This window comes from Chelmon rostratus, chromosome 11 (assembly GCF_017976325.1).
Source record: "Chelmon rostratus isolate fCheRos1 chromosome 11, fCheRos1.pri, whole genome shotgun sequence".
Classification (NCBI taxonomy): Eukaryota; Metazoa; Chordata; class Actinopteri; order Chaetodontiformes; family Chaetodontidae; genus Chelmon; species Chelmon rostratus.
In genome coordinates this window covers 20,277,210-20,303,876 of record NC_055668.1, presented here as the reverse complement: position 1 = coordinate 20,303,876, position 26,667 = coordinate 20,277,210, and the positions used below count along the sequence as shown (strand labels likewise).

The window sequence follows — 26,667 nt, the reverse complement described above, 5'->3', positions numbered from 1 at the left end:
ATAAGAAAACAAAGAAAGTGGGCAAATCCTCACATCTGAGAAGATGTTGATTTTTTTTTGTGGTTAATTACTTCATCGATTAATTCAAATTATTAAAATTGTTCTTCTCTGTTGATCAGCTGATCAGCTAATCAAGTAATCGTTTGAGTGGGTTAATAGCGAAGTTGTCTTCCTGTTAAACCAGAGGCTACATGCTGTAATCTGACTTTAAATCTGAGTAAAGATAAAGGCCTTTTCAACCAAATCACGTCTGCAGCGCTGCTAGTGTGCAAGAGTGGGTCGCAGCGCTGTTGTTAATTAGCAGCAGGTGTCAGCTACGAAAAAGACTAATCGTCTTCATGATTAGTATTTCCAAAAGCAATTTGAGATGGCCAACAGAGCTCTCAAGTGGCTAAATCATCAGTTTCTGGGATGCAGGGAAAAAGGAAAGTCAAGAAGAACAGCCCTTAGATCCAGACGTCAAAAACCAAAGACAAAGTCACTGAGGAAGAGGAAGAGGAAAAGCGAAAAGTTGTGCACTGAGTCTGTTTTTGACAGAAGTCATGTCAAGTTGTACAGAGCAGATCGAGCCGGACAGGAAGTCTGACACAGGAACGACGTGGAGCTTCCCGTCAATTTTCAAATAAAACACCTCGTGCAGACGCCTGTTCATAAAAACAGACAAAAAAAGAAGCCATTTAATATCTACGTTGCCTACTTACCCATGTTGTAGTGAAGTGTCCAAATATATTCAGTTTACCTTCACTTCAGGCAAAGAAAAGCAGCAAATTGTCACAACTGAGAAGCAGGAACTGAATAATGTTTTGCTTGAAAAGTCACACAAGCAAAACAGTTGGCAATCAACTAATCAACTAAATTCTAGACTTCTCCGTTAATTGGGTAACATCAGCTGTTTGTATGTCTTTAGCTGTTGGTGGATGTCTTCCATGTTGTGTAAAAGAGCTGCGATCAGCCTTTCAGACAAAGGTCAGGACCCCATGTGACCTCTTTCCACCTGGATGCCTTCATCCTGCTGCAGAGTGTCACTGTTATGCTGCCTTCTCCTCATGCTGTTACACTCCTCCAGCTTTCGGGATCGTTGTAAGGGGTCCTGGCAGGGACACACAGACTCTTTTCACAATGCTGCACAGCAAGTTGATGTTAATGTTCTCTCCCAGCAGGTCAGCTCAGGTCTGTTTAAGACTCATTTAATGACTCAAATTAACACACCCAGTAAGCCACACACACCGACGGCTGACAGTTTCTTTTAGCGCGCAGAACATGATGCAGAACAGAGAACGTTGTAGTGAGAAACAACGTGATAGAGAAGAAGGATATACAGTGTGTCACCACATGTTTTGGTTGAGCTACGCTGACATCTCTCAGACTCCAACACACACAAACCCGCACACAGACTAACGCGCTGTTGTTTTTCATCCTAAATTTGAGAACAGACGAGCGTGTTAGAACTTTGACTGAGCAAGTCCTGTTCTCATAATCGTAAGTTTAATCTGAGGGACAGTGTATTTCAAAATGTAAACACAGGACTTGTGCTCAGAGTGAAATTTGAAGCGAATGGGAGCAGCCACACATGTAGCACACAACAGGACATTGTTCACCTACTGGAATTACTCTGTTTGGTTTATATGAGAGTGTGCAGGAAGCGGGACTTCATGCAAAAAGTACGCTGACGTTGATATCGATATACATGTCTGTAGATGTACGCATACATGTAGCCAGGTGAGGAAATGTTGCAGTTCATATTGATGCCTCTTATGGGAACCTCCATGAGTGCAAGGGATGTTGGAGAACAGCATAGAGGGAGACCTGGAAACTGGAAATCATCTTGTTTACTGCAGCGCTTAACATTTGCCTCTTTCAGAAACGAAATGTCCTACTTTTGCACAAAATATCAAGTGAGACACATTGAAAATTGATGTGTGTAATGATTTTGTGTCCATGAATTTGAAAGTACAGACAACTGTTTAAGGTCCAGTCCTGTGAGAAGCCTGTTGTAATGGAGGCTGACTTTTACCATCCTCAGATGGTTGAGCCTTCTTGGAAACATGCAGGTTAACATCAAAGAGTCAATTTTTGTTCATATTTGCATGTGTTAACCTTTGAGGTGTCGTGGTTGTGACTTTTCTTGCACAGTGGTGTGCGGTGTCCTCCACCTGTTTATTTGTGCAGCTGGACTGAATCACAGGTAGTTGGCTGTCACAGTTTTATACCAAAACACTCTCAGATTGAAGTATCAGTATCTGTGGTCTCGTCGGTCTGAGGATAAATTGTAAAAACTTTGGCGACCCCGTCAGAACGTATTCCCTTTGCACTGTGTTGCACATTTGCTAATCAGCTAATGCTAGCATGCTAGCACACTAAACTAAGATGATGAGCATGAACATTATACCTGCCAAACATCAGCATGATAATATTGTCATTTTGAGCATGTTAGCATGCTAATATTAGCATGCTGGCTTGGCAGTAGACTCTAACACTCGTTTCTGTCTTTTGTTCTGGTCTTTTCTTCTTGTTGGCTGAGTTGTGGCAGCGCAACAGGTCCCCGTCTCTGGGGTCCAGTAGAGCAGAACTGGTGTCTGTCTCTGTCTGATTAGCATACCGCAGAGGACGGATGGAAAAAGTGGCTGGTCGGGGGTGGGAAAGGTGAGGGGCTTTGAGGATTGGGACCATAAATAGTTGAAAAGTAGCAGAGAATGACAGAAGCACCCACTGACTGCTGCTGTTTAATGGTTTTAGCCATACAGACATTATCAACACAGTCTTTATTTTCCTCTTCATCTTCCCCTCCTCGTCGTGTTTATATCATTACGCTGTCGGCTTTGAGTAGGCGACACGAGCATCAGCATTGGCCCACTGACTCCACACTGACCTCTTACAGCGACGGGACGTCTGACTCGAGTCACTTGTTGATGGAGGAAGCTGTGACAGGAAGGAAAAGAATCAGTGTCAGAAAACTCTCCTCCGCCTTTCTCGTTTCTCCTCCATCTGTCAGTCTCTCTCTGTGTCTGTTTCTCCGTCTCTGGCTTTCTGTCTCATTGTGTCTCTGTCTCCCTGCTGGGTGATGCAGGGCGGGCCAGGTCAGCGTGATTCAGGGCTGTAAGCCGGAGGAGGATTGGATCTATTTATAGTCTCGTCTGCTCTGGGCCACACTGACCCGAAGTCTCTGTCTGTTTTTCTGTTTCTGTCAGTCTGTCACTCATTTATCTCATATCAGCTGGTCTTCCTTTTATCCTGTCTTACCTTCAGATAAGAAGATATCACCCTCCAGTGTTTAACAAGCTCTACCTGCCTGTAATTATGTCTAGCAGCAGTATCTTCAAGGTGCTTAAACACATACTCATGTCTTGTTTTTATAAAATGTGTGGCATAAATTAGACTACAAGTAATATATATTTTTAAAATTATGGATTAATCTAATGCTTATTATTTTAGTAATCAGCCACTTGGATGTCTATAAAATGTCAAAAATGATGACAAATGTCAAAATAATTGAGCTCAGAGTAATAACTTAAAATGACTTAATTTGTCTGGCCAGCAAACTAAAAATGTGAAATTTAAATCATAATTAAGTAAATGGAGATAAAAAGCAATTTTAGCGCTTGTAACTGGGAAATATTTAGTTGTTTTGACTTAACTATTTTCCAGGTTTTTACTGATAAAGTTTCTGTTGATTGGAGGTGAAATAGGTCAACTTTTCAGTTTTTTTGATTTTTTTGGACTGTCTTTGGAAAGCCATTGGAAACTGTCACTTTTGGCTCTGGGAAGCTGCGATCAGCATTTTGCTGCAAATTTTTTTTTTTATATGGTGGCAGCTCTGTATCCCGTCAGTTTCAATTCATCATCATTGAATCTGTGTCATTTTCTGTCAGTGTTGTAACAACGATGTGGTAGCTTTCACCCAGTTTCATCCACTATGTTTGTTTCTGAGAAGGACTCATAGAATCAGAGTGTTCTAAAGTGGGTGTGTGTGTTTGTGTGTGTGTGTTAGGAAATGAGGCTGAGAGCCAGGCTTTTAGTTGTGCTCACAGCTCTGTTTTCATTGACTTGACTGAAATGTCACTAAAGGCTTCAAATGCAATCAGTAGGTTATCTAATGGCTTTGCTCAAATGAAAAAGATGTGTGCAACAACAACAACAACGCGCACACATACACTCCCACCAAAATGCAAGTAGATGCACTCTAATACAATACAATACAATACTTAGTGTAAGTACTTGTCAGAAAGCAATTAGCGACCACGTGACTAGAAGTGGACGAAAGGGCCCTAAAATAATCTCATGATACTTCAGGGCGGTGGTATATGGGTTTTGTCGATTGATTTGAATGATTTGATTTCAAAGAAATACAACAGCGTCAAGTTCTGCCATTACGTGATAAATTATTTTGCATGTTAAAAATACTTTGCTTTCCTGTGGCTGTGATAACATACAAGGAGAGGGCTATGCACATACTCATAGAACTGGAGTTACATCTAGTAACAACTATTTTCCTCGCTGACGCCGACTCCAGTCACACAAACATGTGGAAGGTAACATCATGAGCAGCACACGTCAGTTTCTCTGTTGTTGTGGAAGTGGAGACCCAGTTGATAAACTTGATCTAAATGTTCATAATTGTAAATGTGCATTTGGCTCTTTATGAACAGAATCAGATAAAATAATCCCATTGCCTGTTGCTTTGTTAATGGATCCCCATAAGCTTCCACAAAGTGGTCACTAGCCTTGCTGCTCTACTCTTCCCAGTGTCCATTTTTCAAGTTAGTCAGAAAAAAGTTTTCTACAGAACAAAATGACAAATTTTCTTCGCATTTATCAAGATAAATGCTAGAAAAGATATTCCATTAGCACATTATATTGGCACTGCAGTCAAGTGGATGTTTAAAAACAAAAAGCCTGTCATAAAAACTGTAGTCCATGATTAATTTCTGCTTCTTGAATGATTGTTTTCCCAATAAAAGGGTTGTTTTCATCTTAAACTTCACAATTATTGTTACAGATATTGTCGTGTATTATAGAGGACTGATGTATCTCTGAATCGCCTGTGCTGTGTTGACTTCAGGAACACGGGCAGCGTGTCGTGACAGTGTTGACGGGTTAGTTCTTGAGGCTGTTGTGTGCGACTGCTTTGGAGCAACAGCAGCTGCGCATGAGTGGCTTCATGATAGAGTTCTTTAAAATGGAGAAGCTGTTCTGTGTGTGTGCTGGTTGCGTCTAATCAGCGAGTCATCATTCTAATATCCCGCTATGCTTAGGGTGCGGGTTGCCAGGTCGGCTCCAATCAGCAGATGAAGAATGGTACGTGCAGGCCGTGATCTTTTGTTGACTCTGCTTTGTCTCTGACAGTCCCTGAGGAAAGGGGACTTTGACAGAGCTGCAGACTGTCAAGCTGACTGTTCAAAGACCAGCTGTGACAACTTCTGTCAGACCTGTGACATGCATACTGTAAATAAATGTTTTCCTACTACTGGTAGGTCCCTGTAGTAGGGCTACACGATATCAGAAAAACTGACATTGCAATTTCTTTTTCTACTGCGGTATATATTGCGATATGAACAAATACAGGACATTTCACCAGATACATGCAGCGTGTTATTCATGTACAGATACGCAATCAATAGTCATAATTTTCATCATTTGGGTACTTTAAATTCTTCTTGCGTGCGACTCCACTCTCCAGGTTTTCGTCAAAAGCCAAATGTTTCTTTTCAAGCTAACTTGTGTGTCTGTTACTTGTAATCTAACAAACGATGTACAAATTTACGCCTATCTGTGTGGTGCAAAATGAACAGGCCTGTCGGCGCGGCGACACAGCTGAGGATAGTACAACTCTTAAATATAAACAACAAACAGATTTATGTATATGCAGGCAGGAAGTGAATATAAATAGATCTGGAAAATGCAAGTTTTGTGTGAGTGTTAAATGTTTCTTACTTTAGTTCACTGATCAGCCCCGTGACTTTTGAATTTTTAACCACTGGGCTGAGGCACCACTGGTAACGAGAATAAAAGCCCCCTCACATAACTGAAGGCCTGCCTCTAGTATCCAGGCAACAAAATCAAACTCTTGATGTTGATGCTGAAACAATATATCTTGCAGCACTGCCCAGAAGTGCATCATTGCCAAGTTATGAAATTTTCTTAGAAATAATCTGGTATTCAGGAAGTATGGTGCAACTGTAAGTAGAAGAAGAAGCTGTGTGTTTTATCAGCTACATGAATTCCAAATTCAGAAACAAAATCTGCAGACAGTGCAGAGCAAAAATGCCATAACAATGACCTCTTGTCACCAAAATAAAACATAATGTCAGAGTTTACCAGTCAAAGTGCTGCTGGCTGTCTTTGGTCTTAGTGTTTACCCTCTGTGTTCTGTTAGTTGGCGCTCATTGTATAGTATTGTCTGTCTGTTTCCCTGCAGGCAGAAGTTAATTGATGTACATGGGGGAGGGGGGTATGGATCGTTTTTCAAACAGTGGATGCAGGCTGAAAGAAGCCATCCATCCGTCCATCCATTCATCTACTGCTCCAGCGTGCTCAGGGCTTGTAGATGAGATAGTAATAAGGGGAGGGCAGGATGGATAAATGAATATGATGATGTGCCACGCCGTCGCTCGTCACTCAATCCAATTGGACTAAGTGCAGTGTGTTGTTGTTTTCAGAGCAGACACAAAGATATCACAGCAGCTTTTAGAAAGCTGTAAAAGGGATGTGTGTAGGGTGGGTGGGGGAAGGTAAGAGGGGTTTTGGGTTTGACTCTTTTCACCATCTATCCTACCTAGGAACTTGCACACCAGTTCTTCCTCTATGCGTAATTTCCCATCGTACCCCTCCAAAGCGATCTAACAGGGGAAAATAAGGCTTTTTGCAAAGTGATTTGCAAAAACATGGTCCAAATATTTTCACTCGGTAGTCTGAATGGGCCACGTCTCGGTTTGTGTTTTGGTTTGGGATTCAAAAAGCAATCCTTATTTATACCCCCTGTTGCATCACACATACATTTTAAATATACGTGCATATTGTTGTTATTGGTCAAATGCACATTACAAATGATGAAATGATGATGACAAATGATGAGCTTTGGCAGAAAGATGAATTTAAGGAGCTGCTGTAACACAGGGTCATGTTCAGTTTTTATGAACACTGTTTCAGCAAGGACTTGTTCAACTGTCATTTTGTCAACTTATCATTTTAGAGGATGTAGTTTATGGTACTGTTGAATGATATTATATTACATTACAGAGAGAGATGTTTATCTTATCTTCATTGATATAAATGGAGTGGACAGTCTAAGTCGTAAAAACTACAAGTAGTCACTAGTTGTGACTCTAGTAACTAGTTTGATTCAATTTCCTGCTTTATGTATTGTTTTGTTTGAGCCAGTGAACCACAGCCCCGGTAGTTTGTTTTCCTGTGGTTTTGTTGAGTTGTATGTTTGAGCTCAGCCTTCAGCCCCTTGCATTTCCTGTGGTTGAGCGCTATGTGTTGAAGGCCTTTAAAGGTGTATAGATTCATGCACTGTACTGGGGAATTGTTTAGGTTTGATGACCAACTTGCTCTGTGTCCCGGTTTTAATAGAAGAACATTATATTTTTGTATAATGAAGAAAGATATTTTAAACATTGTGGTTGTACTTACCTTTAACGGTGTGTGGAACCTGCCTTCTGTGGCTACCTGGCTGCAGGCGTACATTATTATATAAGATTTACTGCTGTTCCTCACATTGAAAGGCTATGACAGTAAGTCAACAAAATTTGGGACAACAGTTGCAGACACACTTGCATTAAAAATCCAGGTTCACTGAAGAGCTGGAAGTTCAGAACATGGGAGGTCTGTTAGAGCCTCAAATCAGCCTCTTTCAACTGGTTCTGCCCCTGACATCTAATGACTCTCTACTGGTTGTGTTGGTTCTATAAAGAGCCTACAGTTTATCTTACTTCTATTCTTTTCTATACATTTTCTCATTTTGAAGCCTGTGCTTATTCTCTCATCTTTCTATTGAAACTCTTCAGTCAGTTTCTAGTCTTTCTAAGCAGCCAGCTGCCAAAACTGTCTGCCATCACAAGAATAATAAAGCCGTCATCTCAGGCCAGCATTGAAAAATAGTCCTATTTTTGCAGGCTGATCCAGCATCTAAGAATACAAGCAGCCAAAATAGCCCATTATGGCTGTAAGAAGAAGGTTGTGGAATGTCTGCAGAATGCTTTGATTTCTCATCCTCTGAGCACACTGGTCAGATTAGAGCTTTGTGTGTGTGTGTGTGTGTGTGTGTGTGTGTGTGTGTGTGTGTGTGTGTGTGTGTGTGTGTGTGTGTGTGTGTGTGTGTGTGTGTGTGTGTGTGTGAGGTCTACATCAAAGCATGGATATTGAACTGAACAGGATAGATCCATGTACACATGTCTGTATACGGAGACGTGCAGGCTGAAAGCTGCAGCTGATTGGCTTAGCCCTGTGGGTCAAAGGTTTGGGGTCAGACTTAGAGTTGGCTTTTAATCCCTTCCCGTGTTTTCATGCAGGAGCTTGTCAGTGGTAAAGACAATGGATTCAATAGGAAATCAATGCACAAACCTTTATGCTGCTTATCAAGAAGTGACTTTACCAGTTACATGTGACTGAGCATGCATGCACAGTGCTTTCCTAGCTGTGCAATGTTGATGAATTACTGTAATTACACACAAAGCATCTAGAAAAACAACTGAAAATCATATGCACATATAAAATTTTAAGCATCAATAAAGGCTCATCTGGCCACCTTTTTCTCGAGACGTTTTGAATCACATTCAACTCATATTTAATAAAGACGAGGACTGCAGCTGAGAATATTTTAATTGTTGATTCTAGAGCTAAAACAATTAGTCAATTGATTGATATATTATATATCAATATATTGTTTGATCTGCAGAAGATAAATCTGCATCTGTCTTGATAAAGGATTAGTTTTTTTTATTTTGCAAACAAAAGTGTGAGGATGTACTGCTTTTCTCTGTTTTATATAATTATAAAAAGAATCTTTTGTTTTTGAAATCTTGGGCAGACAAATGAAAATCGTTAGTTTCCTTGAAATCTGTTTATTTTGTCAGTAATATAAAACAGAGGAGACCAGCAAATTCTCACATTTAAGAAGCTGGAACCAGCAGATTTTTGACTTTTTGTTTGTAAAAAGCAGATAAACCATTAATCAATCATCAGAATTCTTGCAGATTGATGCTCTTTTTTAATTAACATATTCCTCTCTTCTCATTAGTCTGTCATAGCTACTAAAAACGGGTCACAACCAGCAGACTGAGAGTTTTATGCTGTACTTTTAATAAATGGTAGTTAATTATTAATGAGGAGAGATCACATGTGCCATGCAAAATACAGAACTGTAATTTAATTGTTGTACATTTGTATGCACACAAGACCACAAATTACATATTTACATGGTAGTCATGATTTTCCACTGCCTCTGAAGCCCCCCCCCCCCCCCCCCCCCCCCCCCCCCCCCCCCCCCCACTGTTTGCTGTAAAGGAAGGAAGTGTTTCCTATTCACTTTTCCTGCCAGTGTTTTTCCAGCCAGTCGGGGGGATTTGAACATGCTTCAGCCTTCTCTAACCTCTGGTTTACCTCCGCCATATTAGCTGGCTTCAACGATTACATGCAGCTCTGTTACTTTCCTCTAATTGCTGGGTTTCTGCTTTTGACTTGAACTGCCCAATTGTCTGGAGTTTACTTAATGTGCACCTCCAAGTGATTGACGGCTCTGCCACCAGAGCAGCTCCAGAGTGCCACCAGAGTGCTCATGCCTTATTTTGATAACTCCTCTAATCAATCAACAGTTGCAGTCTGATGATTTATCAGGGTTGAACTTGGTCAACATTCATATTTTCTCTTGTTGAGTTTTAACAAGACTCTTGTTTTAGCTAAATCTCTCTTTGAAATAAAAAGCCAAGCAGTGATCATTTCCATCAGCTTCTGTTATGAGCGTGTATTCGAGGACATGATGAGATTAGATCATTACTCAAGCTCAGCTAACTCTGACACATCATGGCATTTCATTGCTGTTTCCCCATCTTGGATGGAAATTGTGCTCTTTTAACAATTTAATTAGTCACCGCTGATTCTCTTGTACCTGTGGTTTATTATTCATCTGTGAATAAAGAGGGAGTGACATGCAGCGAGGGTCCCTGTTCACTGCTGTAACACATGTATCCTGTTTTTATTTTTGGGGCTTTCTGCTGTAGTGGAGTCATGTAGCAGGAGTTTGCAACAAGCTATTGGTTGTTACAGTGTTGCAGAAGACAATGCAAGTAATAAAATGTTCTACTGAAAGGTCCATTAGTCTGTATTGCACCTTCACATCTTAATGTGGAGGGATTCATCGAGCTGTCTTTTCTCTCCCGATAGATTTTGATACCTTCACTCAGTGAATCTGCCGACACAGAGCACTGATGTGATACTGTTGCTCTGTTTTTTCCCTAATCTTAAACCTGCTACCTCATTGTATGGAAATAATTTGGATAACTGAGACATTTATGCACCAGGGATTGCTCTGACACTAACATGAGACACGTATTTGACAAAGAAAAGCATCAAATTCTCGCACTTCAGAAGCTGCAACCAGCAGGTTTCTGTTGTCTGGCCTGTTACACAATTTGCTTAATTAGATTAGTATCAGGGCCAATACTGGTGCAACCCTGTTCATCAATATGACAACCTTTCCAACCTCAATCCCAAAAACATTCTGTGATATTAAGGCTTTTTTAAAAGAAATCAAAATGCAGGTTGTTTCATGCAAATTGAGAATGAACATAAAAACTGTGAAATGGAAGCATAACCATGAGAGAGCCAGTGTTGCCTGTAGCTGCTGCTACTGTTTGTGTACTTGTGGTCACTGTACATGAAGATGTGTTTACACTATGAACACGTATACTGGTGCATGAGAGTGTGTGCTACAGCAGATATCAATATGTTTGGTTAACCAGACACCATGACTCCACCGAGAGCCTTGCGTGAGATGAGGAATTAGGGCGGCCCACCATGACTGAATAAATATAACTTATAGAAAAGTAGAAACAGTACAGTATTAAGGCATTTTGTTTTTTAATGTTCTGGTATTTGCAAATTTTGCGCATTTCTCAAGTCATTTTTTAAGCAAGAACAGCACAAATTAACTGATGCTTGCTTCTCAGATATTATTATTTTCTGGTCCCCTTAGTCCTCACTGTTACTGAATTGAGTAGTTTGGACAAAACAAGCAGTCTAAATGTCAACTTTTAGAAAACTTTGATGCTGTATTCTGATGTTTTCAAGACCGAAAGATGAATCGATTACAGGAGAAAATAATCTGCAGGTGTCTATTTATTGAAATGTTGCAGCACTAATGGTTGTGTAGACACCATGACACCGCCCAAAGCCTAGGATGGGACAGGGGATTAGGGATGTCCCGTGTCTCTCCCTCTCTGTCACGCACACACACACCAAAAAACAAACACACACGGCCATAACTCACTCACGTAAGCGGCCCATCTGTCCCCTGAGACCAGCAGCTGGTGGGTGTCCAGCATGAACCTGACCTCTGACACCCTGCAACAGGAAATGTCATCCACTGTATCTATCTACTGTATCAATCCTATGCGCCTGTCCTAAACACACACACACACACACACACACATCCTCCCCTGGCCATTAGAATCATTAACTGGACACTGATTATATTAAGGCCGGACCCACAAGACTAATTTCACTAAGTGCAAAAAGCTTGTGTTAGAGTGTGTGTGTGTGTGTGTGTGTGTGTGTGTGTGTGTGTGTGTGTGTGTGTGTTTTGACCTCTTAGCTTGTGTGTTTTACCTTTTTGACATCCCGTCTCTGCTGAAACTTTTTTGCTGTCCCCTCCGGTTCAAGTCGAGTTGATGTTGGTGCAAAAATGGCAGCTTTCAAAGGCCACCATTGTTGTGTGTGTGGAGCAGGGGGAGCAGGAGAGGCTGGAGAGGAAGGAGCTAAAGTGTGTTTGTGTGTCTATGTGTTACAGCTGCACAGTTAAAAGAAAATGTTTAATGACTTCACAGCGTCGTGAGTGCAGCCGTTTCTGAAATCCTTCCAAACAAGATATCAAGTTTTAATGGTTGCAAAAATCTTTGCTTTAGAAAAACTAAACAAATTATTTATTATTTATTAGCACTACATCTGTTAAAAAGTTTTGTAGAAGAAGCTGTTTCCGAAATGCTATGTTGCAAAAGTGCTACTGAACGAAGTGCAGTCACATTGAGTGATCTTGTTGTATACTTGTACTTTTATGTCGGCTTCGTGTTCGTCTGCTCATTCGGTGTGTTTTATGTAACTGTAGCTCACATGTCCAACAATGATCTTAATATCATCTCTTCCTGGTACTGATGATGTCCTCTCTGCTCGGTTCTCTCCTCAGATCACCAGAAACTGGAGCGGGAGGCGAGAATCTGTCGTCTGCTCAAACATCCGAACATAGGTGAGTCATTTGTGGGAGCCGGCAGACTAATGGAGTCGTTGATTCAGAAGGTTAAAAGATGTTAAGAAATTTTCGGTCACTGCAACGGATTTTAGTCAGACTGAAGACTCAGAGATAATGTGGTCACATTAACCTGTGTGCCTTACTTTTAATGGTAAAATGTAAACATGTAGTGTGTGTGTGTTCCTTATGAGGACAATCAGTCATTTACAATCAGTTACATTAGAGTAAGTTGCCAGGAAGTCAGTATAAGGCTATATGCAGTGTCCCAAGACGTAATGGAAACAAGGCTGCGTGAGAGCGTGTGTGTAAGTGTGTGTGTGTGTGTGTGTGTGCGTGTTTGTGTGTGTGTGAGTGTGAAACCCAGACAATAGGAAGTGGCCCCTCGAGAAAGGAAGGAAATGGCGAAGTGTCTTTGTCGCAGAACAGTGAAGTGTCATGTACAGTGTGCCGCCCAGTGCAAGCAATGCACACACACACGCGCACACACACACAGTAAGAATGATAACAGCACAATAGGTATGGTTTCACTGGTCTCTCTTTCTTCTTCGTCCCACCTGATTCCTGCTCCTTCCTCGTCCTATTCTTCCTTTCTTTCCCTCCCTCACATGCTCTCTTCTTGTCCATTCTCAGGAGGAGAGCATGTCAAGTTCTCTTTTCTCTATATCTGATTCGTCTGAAGCAAGAAGAGAGTTATATCCAGCATTTTCAGGCCTAATTAAAGCATTGAAAGAAAGGACGCTGTTGGTTAAAGTTTAGAAAAGCACATTTCACCCCTCTGTGTACAGTGATGCTTCCTGCCTGCTTTCGTGCTCCTTTAACAGAGAGAAAACTAAAAGGAAATAACCAGTATCACATCAATTATGAATGATTATAATATGGCAACCATTCTGTCAACTTTGTTATCCAGGCGCCAACAAGCCAGGTGGCTCTCAGGCTTTAGAAACCTACTGTGCCCCCCCTCAGAGAGGATCATTTCAGATAGGCAGGAAAAACTGTGCTGCTGGAAACCTCGTGTCCTCGAGGGCCGTGCTTTCTTAGGGTTGTGATTGAACATACCATAATAACATTGTGCTCATTTCTTATGGGTTAAGTAAGCACATGTGTATGTATGTATATAAAAGCATGGCCTATTGTTGCATCATGGATCAGGCAAGTACAGAAACAGAATGTGCTGCCCTCATTGCCTTTTTGGGTCTTATTATGTAGCAATGGGTGGTTCAAGTGAGCAGTCTGACAACTAGCACACTGTTGCTTAAAAATTTGGCGAAAGATTCGTGATCAGATACTGAAACAGTGCAGAAACAGAAAACCAGACCAGCATCCAGCATGGCCTCGGTCACTGCATATCGCTCTCCAGAAGACCCGACCTCAGCTACGCAGTTCACTCTCCCTCCACACAGACATCTGAGAGTAGGTGTACCAGTGGCCTGGACCAGTCTCACCACTGAACACAGAGACCAAACGGATATTAACTCACCATCTACCTCCAAGTTAAACAGCAAACAAGCCGACCCCCAAATGTCAAAGTAATGGAGCGGCTTTGGGATTAACTAATTTGGGATTTACTGCCCAACACTGGTTGTAAAACACAGCTAATCTAAACCACAGCTGCCCTGCACTCGCACACACACACACACAGTGAAAATTCCTTCAAGGTGATGACTCATGGAGAGTTTCCATATCGAAATAATTTATATTAACTGATTTCTAATTGAGCTCTCTCTTTTCCTCTCTCCTTCAACAGTCCGACTCCATGACAGCATCTCAGAGGAAGGCTTCCATTACCTTGTCTTTGACCTGTAAGTAGACTGTCACCATTCACAGCACTGCAGTTCATCAGCTTTCCCACTGAGCTGCCATCATGAAAAGGGTCAGTCTACCCTTAAATGAAGACCAGAGGTGTTTAATAATGAGAGCTAATAACACTAATTTGATACCAGTTTTTCACATATGTAATGCAAAGTTCCTTTTTCACCAAGTTTATCCCACAAATAGAAAGAGAGTGTAAGCTTCCTTTTTTACATTAGAAATCCTGTGTATTCACAAGTTGCAGCCACCTTGCTGCACATTTTAATTATGTAAACATGTGTTTCACCCATTGAAATGTGCTAGCATTTAACTGCGTGTTTTATATTTGGTAGAATTCAGCACGTAATTGCTCAAATTAAAGAAATAGTGCTGAAAAGGTGTTGCTGAATGTTTCAGGTCAAGCTCTAGTTTATTGGATCTGAGGCACAAATAAACCAGACATGCGAGTCAGTCTTGTCGAGGCTTGTATCATCAGCAACCCTTCGTTGTTTCGTAAAGCAGCAGCCAGAGCACGTTACGCATACATATTAACACAGAACATGTGGGATCGATGTGTCCACTTTGATCACACGCTGTGTTTTATTTTCTCTGTGTCTGTCTGCAGTGTCACTGGAGGAGAGCTGTTCGAGGACATTGTTGCTAGAGAGTATTACAGCGAGGCAGATGCCAGGTACAGTATGTCATCATGCTAACATCTGGACATGTTCCGTAGTGCATGTTATGTGTTACTAGTCAATTTTCCTGTATATCAAGTTTTTGAAAGCAAAACTTCAGTCTGCCGAAGCAGTAAAGTTATGAAAGCACCCCACCCCCATTTGAATCTGAGTTAATGTACTTTGTGCTTTAGTAGCAGAAGCAGTGCTTGTGGTTCCTGGCAGTTCTCTGAGGTTGTTTTCAGTACACGGTACGCACTTTATTTTTGACCATGTGACTCAGGGCTTTTAAAGTTAATTCCATTAATAAATGATGACAAAGCTGCCCGAAGTTTGGAAACCTTATTTTTGCCTGTTGTCGGAAGGTGCAGATGTTTTTTGCGCTGCAGCACATTATCTGTCTGGATTGTGCACACTAAACTTTATATAATGCTCCGGCACATTGTATTCAGTCATGTGGTGGTTTGTTAATTGACTTAAAAATTACAATGATATAAAATATAATGCTATAGATAAAAGCATGAGGTTCAAAGTGGGCAATGTAACGAAAGGCTGCCTTGTCCGTGCCTATAAATGTTGAGCTATGATCATAGAAGTTATGGCCCAAATTTTATTTCGTTCTGTATGCCAGTGCCACGTGCAGAGGTGTTGTTCAGGGGGTGTATGACTCCATCTTCCTTGTCCAGTGAGTGTGAGGGCAGGAGGAACTTTGTAAATGTAATTCTCCAATGATCTTCAGTCGACTATTTATATGCAGCAGATGGACAGTTAATTCTTTGCTGGTGCCCTTTTTCCCCTCCTGCAGTACTGATATGATCTGAAGTCTCCATCACTTGTACCAGGTGGGAGCTCAGGACAAGATTCTTCTGTCGAGTCAATTTGAGGTCATAACCCAACAGATCATCATGCGTGTCGAGCTGATGCTTCATCTTTCGGTGGAACTCGGCCTGTTTGTCTCTTACTGAAGCCTGCACTGATAATAAACAGGTCAAGATGGGCGTGGAGGTTGTCTCTCCAAGCAAAGCTTTTACCCCGGGCATGTAGGGAGTCTCAAAGGATTTTAGAGACACCTTAAGCCAGGCCTTACATCCATACAAAGTAGCAGAAGAGAAGGCAGCTTCAAACACTTTCTTCTTTACACTTAATGGGGCATTACACACACGGGTGAACAAAGTGGAAGCCTGGGCACCAAAAACATTCATGCTTTCAGTGCCAAAGCCCAGAGAGCCGCCACCTCTGACACGCCATGACGACATCCTGCTCGAGGTCTGAACATCATTTTAAAAGCTGCCAAAAACACAACTTGTGATTGACCATGACGGAATGAATTCACGTGTTTTATGCCTTATTCTATACCTTGGTGAGTGACAGATGTGCAATATAGTTAAACAGGACTACCACAAGGCTAGTCAGGGATACCAGGCTCAAACTTTTAGCTGTCAAGAGGATGGGAACATACATTCGGGATTAGCTTTCTCCTGATATTGATCTGTACAGATGATCCCTCACCAAAGACTATTTGAGCCAGAAAAATAACAAAGGCCCGAGTAATATGAGGTGAAGAGTGTGGAGGCGGCAGGAGGGAAATGTGAGGGGATGCACAGTCTGCTGGGCTCCACATTAACGCCAGGAGCTCTTCTCTTGATTCTGTTGTATAGAGAGAGGACACCACCGTCCAGAAGTCCGTCTGTGTACGCCTTCCTGCCGCTGACCTTCACTTCACCTTCACTGATGTCAAGCTCAATTTAATTTAAAAGAAATAGTAGTAATTTTAACTGTGCATCAGACCAGCAAAATTGGTGATATGTAAGCCGAGGACAAGCTTACATAATATATCCCCACTGCACACACCCGGCCCGCTCCACTTCCCTCCACATAAAAATGCATCCAGCTTTTCTCCCGCATTCACACATTATTCTCCCCCACAACTACGTGCAGTTTGCAAATGGTGTCAGTGCGATGCTCGTGAATTGCAGGTGTATTTGCGAGGCCGGCAGGGCTCCCGCACGCTCGTGCATTGGCCGTAAATTTACCAGCTGTTTTGATCGGTGGGGTGCGTCAAAGTGAGCGAGAGGAATGTTGCAAATCGCAGCCAGCGTGTTGGGTATTTTGTTGAAACGGGCCCGTCTGCAGGGATTTGCTGGAACACGTGGCCGTGCCATGTTAGAACAAAGCTAGTTCATACGAAGAGTTTTATGACCACATCAGATTTATCCATTCTGAACGGCCATGCTGGAAGGTGGAGCGAAAAGCCAGCCGTCGCTGAGAGCGGCGAGGATGTGATATTGTTTAAATATGCAGATAAAGGCGCACCGTCTCAGACAGCCTCTCCTGGAATGCATTCATAGTGTTGTATTTCATTGTTCTCATGTAGTTGTGTAAAAACATTAAGAAAGAGAGACGGAGTGAGAAGTTCAAACCCTGCTTACTTTCTCACCTCCGCACAGCCTGAAGTGGGTTTCAGTGTCGGATCGTCTGTTTTGGAAAGGACACAGCTCCCATGTCGGGAAAGGAGTGTTTGGGACAAGCAGCTCTCATGAAGTATTCTGGCACTTTTAATGTGCCGAGCACTGATGCTGGGGGAAGCCTGGTCAATCCCAAAGGTGTAAGTGTTGAGCTCTGGGCTCTGGTTGTCTACATACTTTTGGCCATGTAGGGCAGTGGCTAAGATTCTTCAGCATGTCTCTCTCTTCCGGAATTCTTCTCAGTGCTTTTGACCTTTCTGGCCACAGCTGAGCACAAGCTGACTTGCACTTATTTTGTTGGATTTCCGAGGCTCTCTTATTATTTTTACCTTTCATGTCATATGAATTCAGAAAAAAGCTTCACCATTAAAGATGCACATGAAGGACCAGTCTTTTTGTCCTCCGTCTCTTCCAGCCACTGCATCAATCAGATCCTGGAGAGCGTCAGTCACATCCACCAACATGACATCGTGCACAGGGACCTCAAGGTGAGCTATCATTTTATAACTGTGTATTATGTAATTATTGTATGAAAATCGGTTACAAACAGAGCTGTGTTGTGAATGAAGTTGTGGAAATTCTCAACAGGTCTACACACACACACACACACACACACACACACACATTCACACAGACGTCATGCTGTGACGTTAAGAGCAGCTAAGAGATGAGCGTCATCTCGTTCTTTCTTCACCTGCTTTCCCTCCATGTACCCCCTCCCCTCTTTCCTCTGCCCCCCTCTTTCCTCCCCTTCCTCCGACTCGCTTTCCTGCCTCCCCCCTCGCACTGCTGAGGACTGACGAAAGCAGACCAGCTGCTATTAATAGCGGGTCGGTGGTTGAGATGACGGCCGGTGACGATTTCCCCCGTGGCAAGCCTGTTCACCCCGGCCAGAAACAGACAGCACTCTGACCTCTTCAGCTGTGTTATTTGATTTTAATAAAACAGGGAATGAAGACCGCAAAGTGAGCTGAGGATTAAACACCTGGATAATTGCATTTTTTTTATTGCCAGTACTGAGTTCAGAGTCCTAAACTTAAAGTTTAGTTTACTTAACAATCTGGTCCATTACTTTTATGTGACAGAGCAAGATTAAACCATTTCTCAAGGCTAAGGAGACTGGCATAATTGGAAAATAAACAATCTGTTTTTGTGTTAAAGTGCCGTAAATGGACTCGCAGCCTTTCATTGATTTGTAGCTTGCATATGTATCTCGATGTCAAATAAGCTTAGAGAGGGAAACGTTTTAGAACGACGGTAACGATAATGATGATAGAGGAGGGCAGACAACAGAAATGACTTGCATTAGTTTTTAACGTGCAACACTTCATTCATGTATTCAGACTGCTTATAAACACATTATGTGTGGCCAAATATTGTTCAGACGCACAGAGATGATGGCAATTCTGGTAAAGATCCCAAAGTTTCCAAAAATACCAAATGTGTCTGTCTAAATTTGGAGAAGATGTGTCTAAAATTATGCAGAAGACATCTTGAATATTTCCATTTGATGGAATAAAGCAGCATGAAAACACGACAGCTCGCATTTGAATATTTCACTCAGTTTAAACATCACAGTACTTCACATTACAGTACTTGCATTTGGCAGGTGCTTTTGCTCAAAGAGACTTATAGTAAACCCATTATCTCCACAAAAGCTTCAGTGAAGAGCTGATTCAGAATACAACTGTCAGAGTAGAATAAGATGATTTTTCCAACCTTAAACCAGCAATAGCTGATGTGTTTTGCCACTTGGGGTCAGCAGACCTGACCTGTTGTCATGTATAGATATCGCGTATATCTGCTTTAAAGCCACTTGAGGAGAAAAAAACTCTTCGCTTAGCTCTGATAAACCCACTGCATGCTAGCTGCTGAACATAGTGGAGCATTTAGCATCTGAAGAGCCAGATATTTCCTTCAGGAGTCGGTAGAGACCAAACAAGAGCTGAAAGGAGAGTGAATATTGGACTGAAGCGGCCAGACACATAATTCCAAATTAATGCTAATGTTGCTCTGCATCTGCTGGCAACTATTTGCTAACATGTTCGCCACCACATTTTGTGTTGACAGCTTTTACTGCCCCCAGGTGATGAAAAATATCAAGCCCTCCAATCATCTGACAGCTAAAAAAACATCTGAGTTTATTTTTTTTCCAAGAACTTCCTGCGGATAAAGCTGCCAAAAGCGACATCTGCACTGGAGCCATGAAAACGCCAATAATGTCAACACAGTGCGCCGCGGAGAGTCGTGACATCACGCTCGTCATATTTTCGCCTCCCCGTCTTCTTGGGAGGGCCACTCGCTGAAGGGAAAACAAGAATTAGAGAGAAAGAGTTGAATGCTGTTGGCTGGTGGCAGGCTGGGTTGCCATGGTAACTGTAGGGTGAGGTCACCCGGCTGCTGCAGCGCCAGCGTAGGGATTCATTATGCCACCTCCCATCTATCTGTCTCTATCTGTCTGTCTCTCTTTGCTTTCACTCCGGCCCTTTCCCCTTTTCTCTCTTCCCTATTGTGTCACCTCTGCCCGATAGATAAATGGTTGGAGCAAGAGAGGGATGGATGGAGGGATGGATGGACAGATAACTAGATAGATAGAGAGAGACTGACAGATGAGAAGAAACAGACCAGGAGCACAAAGACAGTTGTGTCAGACATCTGTCGATCTGTCTGCATTTGAGGCGTTTGTCACTGTGTGGACGGCTAACCGCTGTAAGACACACACACACATATGCAAATTAGGTTGGGAAGAGCTGGCAGGCAAACGGGGTCCGAGGTCCGGGGAAGCAATGCACGAGACTCTCTACGGGACACCTACAAGGTGCGAGGCAAGAGTCACCCGACAAGGGAGATAGCTAATAGCATCTGGAGGCTAGTTTTCGGTATCCTTGCTAAAAAAGCGTTATTATTACATTATTTGAACTGTAAGAAGCTAATTTTTAATACTAAAGAAGCTTGCTAACACTAGCTTGACCACCACAGTCAGTCACTTGATCCTTATCCTGCACGTTGTCCCCTGATTGTCTCCTGATGTGATGCTGCCGTGTGGGCTCTCCGTTTTCCTGTGTCTCCTTTGTCAGTGAAGGGGTCTTCTGTGGCTTTTTAACAGGCAGCTTGACAAAGGAGGAACTGTCAGAGTTACATGACCTTTCAGCTTGTTTAGCGGATTTCTTTCATATCGTTGTCCAATTTAATTGCATTTCAGTTGTAATGTGTCATGCTTTTGTTTTAAATTAACATACAGTAATGTACAACATGGACACTTTCCTTAACTGCTCAATGCTGCAGACTAACTTGGAGGAATAAATGCTAAAAATAAGTTGTTTTAATGCTAATAGCTTTTTAAGAAATAGTCAGTGACCACATAGCAGAAAACCGAGTGTCTTCATTTGCATGCAGCATTTCCAGCCTGTTATTATTAAAGTGATATGCATGAGATGTCATTTAAAGTCTGCGAGGGTTTAGGGTGGACTATGCCAGGGAAAACCTGCAGACTTAACAAAGGATGAAAATGGTTGTTGGAGTCAAACCGAGGATGTTCTTGCAACAGAACTAGGACATCCTCGTGCTAAGTGAATTATGAAGAAAAACCTGAAACGTGTAAATCTAGAACAGCTGTGCTACAACCAGTAACTGACCTTTCATCAAGTTACACTTGACCTGGTGTGTTTCCTCTGTTTCTTCCTCCTCTCATCTCTTCCTCAAGTGAGAGGAATTATTATGTAAGGAGACACAAATGAGGAAAGCAGTTAAGACAACAGAAACACAGTTAATATACTCTAATCTTTGCCAAGTCCTGACTTTTTGCACGATTATGTGATCAGAAGGACAGTGTCAAAACGCTGTGTTAAATTCTGTGACAGCTGACTGAAAAGGTCTTTCCTTTAGGGGAAGCCTTTGTTGCCTGTTTGACCAAATCATGCCTCATTACTACTGTAGATGTCATCGTGCTCCTGCAGCTCATCCAGTCATGCAGACAGACAGAACATTTCTTGAAGGAGGGTACATGCTGATCTCTTTTGCCCTTAAAATTTTTTTCCTCATGTTCCTGTGCTCCAGTTAATTTTGTGTCGTGCAAAACGTATGAAGAGAATTTATTCAATGAGAAATTTAACAGCATGTTCTTAATTAAATGACTAATTGACTCACAATTTCTTTAATTTAAGGATTTGCTTTTCTTCACTTCATTGAAAATTGAACATCCAATATTGGCAATTGGCAAAGGAAAACAGCCTGAGCGAAAATCATCCTAAAAAACAGTTTGTATGTGCGTTGCAGCCGGAGAACCTGCTCCTGGCCAGTAAGATGAAGGGAGCAGCCGTGAAGCTTGCAGACTTTGGTCTGGCCATCGAGGTGCAGGGGGACCAGCAGGCATGGTTTGGTAAGAAATAAGATACTAGTTTTTAATTTCATTCTCTGTATATATTCCACAGTGTTCACTTTCAGCAGCAGTGTGTGCTTCAGCAAGAAATCCACCATCACTGCTTGAGAAAATAAGAAATTATTAAATTAGTAGTGATCTTGTGTTTGTGTTTCAGGACATTATGATGATAATGATAAGCCTTTTTTAATACAGAAAACAGAAAGCACATAATCAGCATCTTCAGGGAGTTCAAGTCAAACTTCACTGAAGTATGTTTGTATTTTGGCAGGTTTTGCAGGAACTCCAGGATATCTGTCCCCAGAGGTGTTGAGGAAGGACCCGTACGGAAAGCCAGTGGACATATGGGCATGTGGTCAGTTAGTCAGATTTCACTTTTTCTGTCCGTTTGCTCATATGCTCACTAATATTCATTAGCAAAATTAAACTACATCTTAGATGCATCTCGTGTTTTATATACAGTATGTTCATTTTGTGTGTGTGCCAGGTGTGATCCTGTACATCTTGTTGGTGGGCTACCCTCCGTTCTGGGACGAGGACCAACACAAACTCTACCAACAAATCAAGGCCGGAGCATATGACGTGAGTGCTTCTCTCATATTCTTGTAGTTACCTTCGCTCATGATATTGAATAAGTCTTAATAGCTGTGCAGTATTAAAGGCCAGCATGGTTGCTGCCCGAGGACAACGCTGTGACTGCGTGCTTTTTTCCATAAGGACACAGTCAGATACACAAAGTAGACAAAACTATCGTGTTATTGTTCACATTTTTCTGGGAGTTACACATCCACATGACACACAGTCTCTGCTGTGGGTGTGCAGAGTTTCAGGCTTCAGTCTTTACGCCCATAGGGCCTGTTTGATGGTGAAACTTGCACAGCTGCCTGCTTTGGCAGAAAAACGTGCTGATGAGGCCAGTGAGAGTGAACAAAATCTGTAATGTTTTGCGTTGTAAAACAAAGAAATAAACCATAAAGCTCTGTAGGACAGCGGGAAACTTAATACCATCAGTACAAGAACACTCATGTTATACTCATCACGCTGCTGCTGAGTTTCTCTTTTTTAGCAGAAATCATGTTTTCATACTTTCATTTATTTCAGTCAATTCATGTCGCCAGAATTACATCATTTATCATAGACAGAACATTCAAACAGAAATCTATCGTCAGATTATCACATTTCCGATTGTCATTGAATCAATCATGTGCTACAATTGCTTCTGTTAGGAAAAACAACCAAATCTAATGATTTGATGAAATAGTGATATTTCATCTAAATCACTTCATTCAACATGTCTTTATTTATAGTTTTGGCAAAAATGAACCGTTTGCAGAAACCAGATCCTGTGAAAAACATTCAGTTCTGCGCTCCTCAGCCTTTTCCAGTGTTAGTCACACTTGTGGGGACGTGGAAAAATGTTTATAGATTCCTTTTGTTTTTCTTTTCTTTCCTTTTCTTTTTTTGTAAAATAAATGAGAAGAAATTTAACTTGGTTTCATTTTTTATGACTTTTGGCATTATAACAGTGTTGTACAGCACAAAAGACATTTTAAGTTCTCCCTACTTGTAGCGATGGATGTGCTGTTTCCATAGAGGTGCAGGGTTTACATACTGCAGTGAAAAATGAGCCCACAGTGAGTAAAATGTGACAGAAGCAAAAGAAAACACCCTGAAATCTGAAACTGCTTGAGGCTCAGAGACCCAGAGAGGGTTAAGCTATTGTTAAATATTAGTTTTTCTTTCAAAACTGCAATAAACAGGATAGTACAGGATAGATGAGCCCTGCAGGACACCTTCAGTTCAAGTCTCGCACTCTGAAGTCTGTCGTAATTTAAAAAATGTAATTTTAGTTTTTAATTGCTTTCTACTGTTATTGCCAGATTTTCATCTTACTGTTGAAAAAAAAGTGAAACACTATGAGAGAGCAGTGGGCTTATTTATCAAACATTGTCATCATCCTCTGGGAGATAGGAATTTATTACCCGTATTCATTTTCATAATTGGAAGCAACCACATCTAATGAATGTACGTATGAGCATTGATATGAAGTGACTGTGACAAGCACTTTAATAATCTGCACTATCATCACTGTCACACAGATACCTTGAATCTCATTTCTTTTCTTTCTCTCAGTCACTGACAACTGACACTGTTTGAAGTAAATGTGTCCTGACAGCTTGCTTTGATTTTAAGTCGTAGCCATGTTTGTTGGCACTTTATGCTGCCTGGACTGGAGGGATGAGGGTGGCTGGTTTGGGTAACTGGAGTCAGTAAAGCTACGCTGACTTTGTCTAATAAAGGACTTCATGCATTGACTTTGCCAAGTGCAGAAGCATCTGTATCACAGCCGTGTTGCCATCAGCGTGTTTTTATGCGCATTTTGAAATATCGCATTGGAAAAGCTTGATGGAAACAGCAAAATTCCAAAATATTTCCTCAATTTCGCAAGAGTGTTTTTACGCTCACTTCAGGTGGTTTTTTACCTTTTTTGAAAAATTGTTAATGCTGTTTCCGCTGTTGTCATCTTCCGGGATATTCCCATAATGTGTGAAAACAAGGCCAAACAAATTCCTGCGGAGCTCTCTCCAGTTTCCTCTCAGGCGGCTCAGGCGGCTCTCGTTGTTCAACTTTCTTCTTCTTCTTCTCTGTTCATCATTCAACCGTGCGTGCCGTCGCTAATACCGCCAACTTGTGACGAAAGCCCAACAGACACCAACACGCCGACTGCTGCTCTAACCTGCTGCATCTGTTTAATTAATACAGCACGTGTGAAATCCTGAGCAACTCTAGTCCACATATGAGTGCATATGCACGTTGGGTTAAGCCAGTTGCTCCGTGTTCAAATGTTCAATGAAAGCATAATGACAGTGTTGTACATTCTTCACATCCCTTCCTCTTTATCTCCCTCTTTCAGTTTCCTTCTCCAGAGTGGGACACAGTGACCCCCGAGGCCAAGAACCTGATCAATCAGATGTTAACGATTAACCCTGCCAAAAGGATCACTGCCGACCAGGCCCTCAAGCACCCCTGGGTCTGCGTAAGTCACACTCTGCGTCTACTTTGGTCTTCGCATCAAAGGAAATCTTTCCTGGCAGGTAAAATGCTGGTGAAGATGTCGGCGCCATCTTTCTACCTTGTTAAGCATCCATACATTTGATTTGATTTATGAATCGCCATCACACACATCAGGAGCATCAGGAGCTCACACACATACACACACACACACACACACACACACACACACACACACACACACACACACACACACACACACATACTCCAGATTTACATTGTAAAATATCATTTTTGGCTCTGCTTTTCAAAACAACACAGTCACATCGAGTAGCCTGCTGTTAAGATAATGGACTGCTAAACACAGAGACCGACGTTATGTCCTCAGGCAGAATTCATAGTTTTGGCTGGAATGAAACACGCTCGAAGCTCTGAGTTCATTTATCTCACACTTGCTCAAGACTACATGTAAGAGCTTTAGACAGCAATAGAGGTATAACAGGATACCGTGGCTGTGATTGGCTGACGACATCCTCAGTGTTACTAGAAAAGCAGGTTTATATTATGGCCATAAATACTGAAATACCCATGAGCCTCAGTCGCCGATCGAGAAGAAACCACTCACAGGAATGAATCAGAGCTGTGGAGAATTCAAAACACCTCACTGTTGTAAACAAACAGACCCATAGATGTCGAATTTATCCGAAAATGCGATTAGATGTTTCATAGTCTCACCTAGTGTTGATATGCTCACGGGTTTGTACCTTCAACTTTATATCAAAGAGCAAGGTATTTTCTGAAGCACTTCTTAATCATTTTACTGATGATTCATGCTTCTCCTGTAGATGTGCTCCACCTGTGAGTCACACAGCTCTAGGAAACAGGACGCAGAGCTCGTCTTCTGTGCCTCCACCTCGTCCATTGTTTTCATTTATCAGGACTCGTTTAGAATCGATTATAAAGGAGTGAAAGCAGTGGCCTCCCATCTACAGCACGCTGACACGGTGCTGCGTCCAAGCTACATTTATCCCTAATGTTGTTTCCTCTCTTTCACACGCAGCAACGCTCCACTGTGGCCTCCATGATGCACCGCCAGGAGACTGTGGAGTGTCTGCGCAAGTTCAACGCCAGGAGGAAACTTAAAGTGAGTGTGGACACAGTCTGTCACACACCAGCACACACACACACACACACCCCTATCGCAAATTCATTTAATGTTGATTTCTGTCCCTCTAGGGAGCGATCCTCACAACGATGCTGGTGTCCAGGAACTTTTCAGGTGAGCTTTGGCAGTGACGCTAATCACACATCACACGTCAAGGGACAGCAATTTGATTTGGCCCATAAACTCCAAACCCAGTGCTGATGATAATATATTGGAATGAAGCCATGCAGAGAAGCACCTGGATGTGGAGAAACTGACAGAAAACAAGTCTGTTTTTTCCTTATATTCGCTAATAATGATGCCTCTGTTTGAAGTTTTATACACTTCTTCCTGATCTGATTTCTCATAAAGGCCCTTTGATTCGTATCGCTGTTCTGCTTTACTTCCTGTCTGCGATCTATCTTTTCTTTGGCCTGAGTCTAGTCCCCTTAACCGCACATTTTTATTCCTCTTCACATTCGCTCGTCAGCTCCGTCTACAGTTTTGATTTCGCACTTCAGGGTTTTGGCTTGGATTTCCTGCTCATAAGCAGTTTGATCACTGAATACACAGTGCACTTTTGATTGAACATCCAATTTGTGGGCTAGACGATGGCCTGGCGAGTTAATGCATTAATGCTGTTGGCCCTGTTTATATGCTTTCATGTAAGTAAAGCAGCGCCTGTGGATCACGGCCAGCTGCTTTCTACTGGTCACGATTGATCTGGGATGAAGAAAGCAGAAAGG

General features: G+C 42.0%; 1 protein-coding gene across 4 annotated transcripts in view; it reads left to right on the top strand.

Annotated features, from left to right (window-relative positions):
* camk2g2 (calcium/calmodulin-dependent protein kinase (CaM kinase) II gamma 2) overlaps positions 1-26,667 on the top strand; it is a 70,387-nt gene that overhangs the window by 20,947 nt on the left and 22,773 nt on the right. For all 4 annotated transcript variants that reach the window (XM_041947285.1, XM_041947284.1, XM_041947283.1 and 1 more), the window contains exons 3-12: positions 12,398-12,457; positions 14,205-14,259; positions 14,874-14,939; positions 17,803-17,875; positions 21,663-21,765; positions 22,037-22,120; positions 22,253-22,347; positions 24,680-24,802; positions 25,838-25,921; positions 26,014-26,056. In XM_041947285.1, coding sequence (XP_041803219.1) covers positions 12,398-12,457; positions 14,205-14,259; positions 14,874-14,939; positions 17,803-17,875; positions 21,663-21,765; positions 22,037-22,120; positions 22,253-22,347; positions 24,680-24,802; positions 25,838-25,921; positions 26,014-26,056 — 786 coding nt within the window. The remainder of the gene's footprint in view (positions 1-12,397; positions 12,458-14,204; positions 14,260-14,873; positions 14,940-17,802; positions 17,876-21,662; positions 21,766-22,036; positions 22,121-22,252; positions 22,348-24,679; positions 24,803-25,837; positions 25,922-26,013; positions 26,057-26,667) is intronic.